Source organism: Nilaparvata lugens, chromosome 1 (genome assembly GCF_014356525.2).
Source record: "Nilaparvata lugens isolate BPH chromosome 1, ASM1435652v1, whole genome shotgun sequence".
NCBI classification, from domain to species: domain Eukaryota; kingdom Metazoa; phylum Arthropoda; class Insecta; order Hemiptera; family Delphacidae; genus Nilaparvata; species Nilaparvata lugens.
In genome coordinates, this window is record NC_052504.1 from 13,235,582 (window position 1) to 13,244,148 (window position 8,567).

General features: G+C 34.3%; 1 protein-coding gene across 1 annotated transcript; it reads right to left on the bottom strand.

Annotated features, from left to right (window-relative positions):
• Positions 1 to 6,821: 6,821 nt before the first annotated feature.
• LOC111064067 (protein Fer3-like) lies at positions 6,822 to 8,071 on the bottom strand. Its single transcript, XM_022351735.2, has one exon. It carries the CDS (start codon positions 7,998 to 8,000, stop codon positions 7,341 to 7,343), a length of 660 nt encoding a protein of 219 aa, XP_022207427.2. The 5' UTR covers positions 8,001 to 8,071; the 3' UTR covers positions 6,822 to 7,340.
• Positions 8,072 to 8,567: the final 496 nt, after the last annotated feature.

Genomic DNA, 8,567 nt, shown 5'->3' on the forward strand with positions numbered 1-8,567 from the left:
ATGATAGCCTAGTTCCAAATTATGGGAAAATAGAGTTGAAATCATAGATTTATAATGAAATGATAATGATATCTAAAAAATTTCGGTCATCCAGTTATCAATAAACTCGTCCGATTATTTCTGTGGTTCATTTCAGAAATAGTAACAATTCAACTAGACATTAAAAAGATAGAAAATTATTTTGTTGAAAAATTAATATGTGACTGACAGCTATCTATCTATACCCCTCTGCTTAAACCTGTACAGCTTCTATTCTACTCAAAGTTGCGAAATATTTTGCACATTGACTCACATAAAATCCAAATTTTTGTCGAATGATCAAAACGTTTTCACATATTATTTCAATTCCAATTTCAGTATTGATTTTGAAGTTTCATCTGATATCGTTCTCGAATTTCATAGAGTTGAGTATTAGAAGAAACTATATAGAAATCAAAACTGATTGAGGGAAATCACAAATTCAACTCAAGCCTGCTTCTGAAATTGTCATTCATTACCTAGGAGGGCGGAGTTAGGGCGCAGCCGGCCCTCTCTTACACTCAACCCTCCAATACAACACTAAATAATTACTAGATTAAACAAATCAAATTCAGAAAAAAAATATATACAATATTACAAACAAGGTGAATAAATATTATTAAAATACAAAAATAATAATCAATGGAGAAAAAAAAATGACGAAACCTAAATTATAATTGAGATATGAATAGAAATTGAAGAATAAAAACTGAAAAATAATACAATGTAACAAAAGAAGAAGTAGAAGTAGAAAAAAAAGAAGAAGAAGAAGAAGAAAAAGAAGAAGGAGGAGGAGAAGAAGAAGAAGAAGAAGAAGAAGAAGAAGAAGAAGAGAAGAAGAAGAAGAAGAAGAAGATGAAGAAGAAGAAAGAGAAATAATAAATATCGAATTGTTTTTGGAAAAAGAAGAAAGAAAGAAAAACTGACCAATAAACCATTTGCTAGGTCCAGCCACCCACACCACCCCTGATCCACCTGAAAACAGCCGCGCCAAACCGACGAGGATCCTGAATTAGCCTCAGCTCAACAGGCAATGTGTTCCACAATCCACAAGCCGTCACAAGAAAGGAATTGTTGAACATGACTGTCCTATGAATTGGGACAGCCAGTAAATGGGAACCATGCCGGGTACCACCCCGACCAATGTCACAAGAGACAGGAATGAACCTTCCACTCGCATTAAATTAATAAAAGACTAATGCTTTCAGATATGACAATCTGCTCTCAGAAAAATGATAATAATGAAAAGGTAATGCACCTGGTATAGTAGCCTAAGTCTGTATTTGGAAGCTATTCTCTCAGGAGTAAGTTTCCAAATATTGTTGATGGCAACAATTGAAAACTATTAAAATCGACATCTTTAGTGGAAAGATTCGAGAGAATGGTATTATACGATCACATAAATTTATAGAATAAGATGAATAAGAAAAGGCTGATTATAAACACTTTTTTATTGACTTGCTACCTCAGGCTTAGTGACAAGCATTCATTAAAGAAAATTCAAAAATCACTTCGCTTATATGGGCCAGTTGATTTAAATAAAAACAATATAAACAACTTTCAGAACCCATTTAATAAAAAACTTTAAAACATTTAAATTACTAGTTTTGACCATAGGTCATTTTCAAGTTCACTTTAAGTTTTTTTACTAAACGTTTTTTTAATTGTTTTTATAAGAAAATTCAACTATAACTTGATGTTCTCTTTCAAGATTCGCTTGCACGATTGTGGGCCATTTATGTCGTGTTCTTCATGTTGATTACTGTATTGTTCTAACGAATCACAATCAATATTCAGTTATTCCAACTTATCATCAATTTAGTACCGTTCTTACTCACCGGTTCTTTGGTCAGTCTATTTTAATCGAGATTTCCGAATTCCTATTCGTCCACATTAGATCGGATAGCTGATGCTCTACTGTACTATATTTTCTGAAAGTTCTTGGAAGAGAGCTCTCTGTTTCCTATCAACATGTATTTCAGTGAATGTCTCACAGTGAATTCTGTGTCCTACAGCAAGTGTGAATTCAGATTGAGTTGATTAGATTATAATGGCAATAAAACGATACCAATTTGTGGACCTTTGAAGTACCAAATCACATAAAGTCGCCAACATCATAAGATATTTTACAATATACAAGATCTCTGCTTATAAAGTAATCAAATTATTATTTCAGATTCCATTGGAAACAGTAGATATTTTTTATTTTTTCACAGTCTTATTTGTAGTAATTTTTTAGTCGTTAGTCAGCTGGTAAGGCGAAAAGGGTGAGAAGTTAGGGTTGATTTTTTCTCTAAATTTCTCAGTTGTCGGTAGCTTTACAATCAAATCATCACCAGGAAGAAACAAAGACATTGTAACGGTATAATATAATATTACAGTAAGCGTGATGAAGGTACGGTTATAATTACAGGGTGGAAGGTGTTAACTTGAAATTGCCAGTATGATTGGAAAATTGCTGTTAAATGTGGACAATCGGAGAGATGCGACCTGTAATTCGAGCTGTAAATAATAATAAGAATGCGTCTGGTTGCTCGGCGGCTTTAAGCAAATAATTGGTACGGTTTTACTCACCTGACCGCGCCGATGTGTTTGTGCTGGCTATTACTGAGCCTATAATCAATGACCTGAAGTGGAAAAAGGGTTTGATGAATGTGTGAACAGGGGCTGCGTGCCACAGTGCGTGAAAGGGGCGGGGTGAGTGCGTACAGTGCGAGTGCGAAGCGTAATTTACTCGCTCTCGATCTGCCACCTCTCACTCATGTTGTGTACACCACTCATGTTATGTACACCAACAAACAACACTCTGCTGTTAGGCTAGGCCTATTCACTCAACAAGTGGATAAAACTGTTTTCTAGTGTTTGGTTTCCGACAATAGAACAGCTGACAAAAAGTGCTAATTTTGTTTAGAATGTGAAATACTCACTTATGGAGTAATGTTCCTCGTTTGAAACATTAGCCCCTGAGATGAATATAGTGTGTCAAATACTCACTTGTGAAATAATATTGTTTCTCCTCGAAAACATTAGCCTCTATCTAGCATTTCATTCAACCCTTCCAAAATTCGATTAATTCAGACGGATTAAAAATTTGTTGAAAGAGATATTTTGAAGAAAGATTGAATGAAACAAATAAACTTTCATGAAAAATGGCCACCAGTTTCATTTAAAAAGAGCTAGCAGCAGGGTTCACAAAATCCATCAGTATAAGCTTTGCTATGTGGATCGATAACTCAATATTATTCGTTAAAAGTGGTAATTGAGTGGAATATTTCTAATTAATTTATCAATTTAAGCCATCTAAATTCAAAATTTATAGTTTTAATGTTTATTTTGGACCAAAGTGTTCCCTCTTTACAAGTCCGGTGACCCAACTGACAAAAATAACTACCGACCTATATCTTTGCTGAGCGTATTTTCCAAAATACTTGAGAAAATAGTAAAAAAACAGCTTTTAAACTATCTAAATGTAAATAACGTATTTTGTGATTGTCAGTATGGTTTCAGAAGCGACAAAAGTATATCAGATGCTTTGTTTGATATCTGTAAACATATAGATGAGGGAATAACAGATAACCAACGCCTAATGCTCATATTTTTGGACCTCAAAAAAGCATTTGACTCTGTTGATAGGAACAAATTGTTGAATAAACTGGAATGTATTGGTGTACGAGGTACCACATTATCATGGTTCAAAAGTTATCTATCAAATAGACTACAGTTTGTTTCCATATCTGATATTAGAGGTGAGAATATGGCAGTAGATTATGGAGTAACTCAGGGAAGCACATTAGGCCCTATTCTTTTCCTAATATATATTAACAATATGTCAAAATTAGAACTGAGTGGTAGACTATTCTTGTTTGCAGACGATGCATTAATTTTTTTAAAAGGGTCAAACTGGGAGGAGGTGAAGGCGAATGCCCAAAAAGACCTTTTGTATATTAAAATGTGGCTTGATCAAAATACCCTTTCAATGAATACAGCAAAAACAAGATTTATGCCGATATCACTGAGACCAGCAACAGATTACACTTTGTCAAGATTGAAAGTTCACTCTTGTGCAGATTTTCTTGGTACAGTGTGTGACTGTTCTGAGATTGACATGGTTACTTCATATAAATACTTGGGTGTTTTTTTTGATAATAGAATGAGATGGACCGCTCATATTGACTTCATGAAGAAAAAACTCAGAAAATACATATATGCCTTTAGAATGATGAGTGAAATTCTGGATAGGAGAGAAATCAAAATGGCCTACTTTGCATATGTTCAATCCCTTCTAGAGTTTGGCATAGTAGCATGGGGGGGCGCATTGAAAACAGCTCTGCAACCTCTCTTCATTGTCCAGAAGGCCATTCTGAAGGCAGGATTCAAAAAGAGCCCTCTTTACCCAACCAACACTCTTTTCAGTGAAAGCTCAGTATTGACAATAAGACAACTTTTTATCAAAAATACTATAATACATTTATACTCAAATATGCACATCCTCAGGACCGTGACACATATTCACAATACAAGATATGCTAGTAACATTGGTATTGCGGCTATCGCCCTGCAGAAAGCTTTCTCTCAAACCAATTCCTTTTACATTTGTCATGTTCTATATCGAAACTTAACGTCCTATTTTCCACAACAAATATTATTCAATAACATATCCAAAACAGATTTCAAATTAAAATTAAAGATTTTCTTATTACAATTAGGAATAGATAAATCAGAAAATATTATTTCAACTAATTACAATAGTCACCATCAAAACTAATACTGATGATTTTTTGTGCTGAAGGGAACCTATATCTGCAGTTTCATTCTTTTTTAAAGTTAACTTATTTAGTAACGAAAGGGAGGAGAATATTATACATAAAAAATTATAAATTCTATATTTTTCTGATACTATATTCTCTCCCTATAAAAACATGTTTTAGTAACTCTGGTCTGCGCACAGGCATCTAGCCCATGCAGACCATTTTCATATTATTCATTGTGCTCATTTCCTTAAATATATTTGTGTTTCTCATCGTTTTCCTTAAAACCTGAGCCACATTGAGATTTATAAACTTAAATTTGAAATTTAAATCAATACTTTCATTTTATTTTAGACACTTTACATAAAATTTATTTCTACTTATAAATAAATAAACGGTAATTTTGGTTCTAGGATGATGTTGTAACACAATGGTTATTAAGTTTTTTTTGTATGACAATGAATGAGCACAGCATGTTTATTTTGTTAAATGATTTTTTTTGAAATAAAGAAACTTTTGTCTGTCTGTCTGTCTGTCAAGAGTGTGTGGTGCTTCATCTGGTTGCAGGTATAGCCCCGCACACACACACACACATAGATTTTTGTTCGTATGGTATTTGGCAGTCCTTATGAATTCTATTAAATTAGACAGATGATTTCAAACAAATGATGTTTGTCAAGTTCCGTTCAATCTAATAGAATTCATAAGGACGGCAAAATATCGTACGAACAAAAATTGGTGTGTTTGTGCGGGGCTTAGAGATGTTGAATCCATCCATTCCACTTCAAGCTTAAAAATACTCTATTCATACGAGTAAATGAATATTTTTCACGCACATTGAACTTTTCAAATAGTTTACGGAAACTTTGAACAGTTATTGATCCAAATGTATCAAGATGCATGAAAAATATTCAAAATACTGCATATATTGAGCTATTTTATTATTTTCATTGACGAAAATAATAACTCATCATTGTCGCTACAAGATACAGATGTAATATGATAGGCTACAGTGCAAGATGGACATAAATAATATTCACTTGGTTTCATATAGAATTCAATTATTTATTCAACACGTCATTTAGTACCAACAAATAAAACATTATGAACACGTCATTACCAATAAATTTATATAATCTTATTTGAAAACTAATATCACAGTTGGGACTCATACTTAAAATTAACTATATAATAATTACCTATAATAACTGAGATGAGCATAATATGATTAGTAAAGTTATCAATTGATTGTCATTGTGTTTGAATGTATACACTTCGAATACTTGAAGAATTGTGAACATTATTATGAATAAAATAGAATTTGTTGAAGTTCCTATAGTGAGATAGACGTTTTAAAATTAATTTCAAAAAATCTTATCCTCATACTGTCATCTTTTAATCCACTAAATTTTCTTTCATGGTATTTGTAAAAAATGTTACATTTACAATAAATTTTTAAAAGTATAGCTCCGACAGGAAATATAATTAATTTGGTTAAGCCTTGAAAAACAGTTTTCTTACCAATAATGAGCATAATTTTATGAGCAGTAATTTACAATATTTATATTACATTTGATATGTCTTCGATTTTGATTGATAGATTTCTCTACGACTAGTAACTAATATAACATTACAAGATAAAATTAATGATTCTGTTCGGGTTAACAATGCTACAATACATAGAAATAAAGATAAAATAAATGCAGAGATTTTTATCAGTTATCATGTCATGGTTGATTCAAATAATTGAAAATTTGAAAAAGAAAATGAAATTTACACAGGAATGATTTTCTCAAATATATTTGTAATTAAATCTATTACTATTCTTAATCGATAATTTTGAAAACTCTACACTTTTACACATGTATTAGACGAAAATAAGTGATAGATACAGAATCCTGATTAGAAACAAAAAAAAATTATTATTCTCGAAATTTGTTTCTTGGGATGAAATAATAATATATATTTTTAAAAAAGTACTAAGATTAAACAATGTCTACTCACTCGAATATCTAGGTGGTAGATCAAATAATATTTAAAAGAAATTGGGAAACACTTGAGAATTTATTAATTTTTTGTGAAAAAATCTACATTATTGAACTCAACGACTTTCGATTTTCAAGTTCTCTATCATAAGGATAACTGCCTACCAATCGAATGATTGAAGCTAAAGAAGAAGATCATAAGGTAATAATTGAATCATCAATACTTTTTAATTCATATTGCCTTGTTTACAAGAAAATTTCTCTGAATTCAATGATTTGTATTTTCATATTATTTGTATTATTATTGAATGATTTATTATTATTCAATGATTTGTATTTTCATATATGAAAACTTGAAAATTTTTATGGTGTCTGATCATTATAGGTTGTTATGAAATCATTATTATTGGATATGCTTTTTATGTGAATCATTCAATATATTGGATAGAAATGAGACAATACTGTAATACGAAAATTGTCTTTTGATGTTTTTGAATATTTGGTGTTGCAATCGAAACCGAATAACCTACAATCACTGTACATATCACTGGTTCAATTATAAATATTTACAATATAGTTGGAGGATTACTCACTGTAGCAAGTCGTAGAGGGCATTGATGTAGGTTTGCGCCATTTGCAATGTCTCGTACTTGGAGAGCTGTCGGTCATTGCCGAGGGAGGGAAGGACGTGACGGAGGCGGTCGAAGGCCTTGTTCAGGTTCTGCATGCGACGCCGCTCCCGGGCGTTGGCTGCTAGGCGTCGTTTGCGTAGCACACCGGGGCTGGCCGTCTTCCCGGGGGAGGTCCGTCGGCAGCGGGTCTTCGAAGAGGATGACTCCTCGCCACTGGAGAACACACTCGAGTCATCTTCCTCCTCATCATCGTAACAGGGAGTTCGTCCACCTCCTAGTAACGTGTTATCGTCCGGTGCGTTGATCTTCGGAGGCTCGAGACGCTCGCTTTTCACAGGTACAAACACGTCAGGATACGGTGAATGTATAGCCTCTGATGGAAGTAGAGAAGCGTACTGTTTACGAGGAAGATCTGAGAAGGCTCGGTGAACGTGTAGAAGGTCTGTGGGACTGGGAGATCGTAGACTCTCAGGGCTTGGAGTATGACAACCGTCCGACAGTGTATCCAAACGTCGTGGAGGAAGTACAGGGAGACTTGTCGTCATGTAGGTTTTGCAGAACGGTGGAGGCGACTGAGGGCGTCCCAGAAGATACCGGCTAAACATATCCGTTGCCATGGTGATCGATGTAACCTCGAAGAAAACTCAATTGGTGCACAATCACACTAGAGAGAACCACTCGCGGCGAAAGTCAGGACCGCTATGAAGCCTGCCGCTTGCAACCGACACATGTTATACTAGGTTTGGACAAGTTTCGAGGAACCGAGTGGGGCGCGTGTCCTGGTCACGTGACTCCAACTGCCCCAATGAGAAATACCGCAGTGGGCGTGCTCTGCTCTTCCTATTTATTTGCTTATTCCACCTCCGCCTGCCTCGCACCTAGGTGCACTTGCGCTCTCTCTGCTATTCTTGCTGTAGCAGCCTCTGTTCGTCCTTGAGCAGTGATAATGCCGAAGCGCGTTCAAATCTATTCAATGACACCTGCTATGGAGCATAACAGTTGAAAGATAAGCTAAATTTGAGCGGTTCGGAACATAACTCAATCATGATTACAAATCAATTTCAATTTATTGGAAAAAAAGATACATTGTAGTGAATGTAGTTAATCAGTGTGAATGCGACAGACACATGCCCAAAACCGCACTCCACACAAAATAATACAGAAGAAGAAAAAGAAACTTAGAC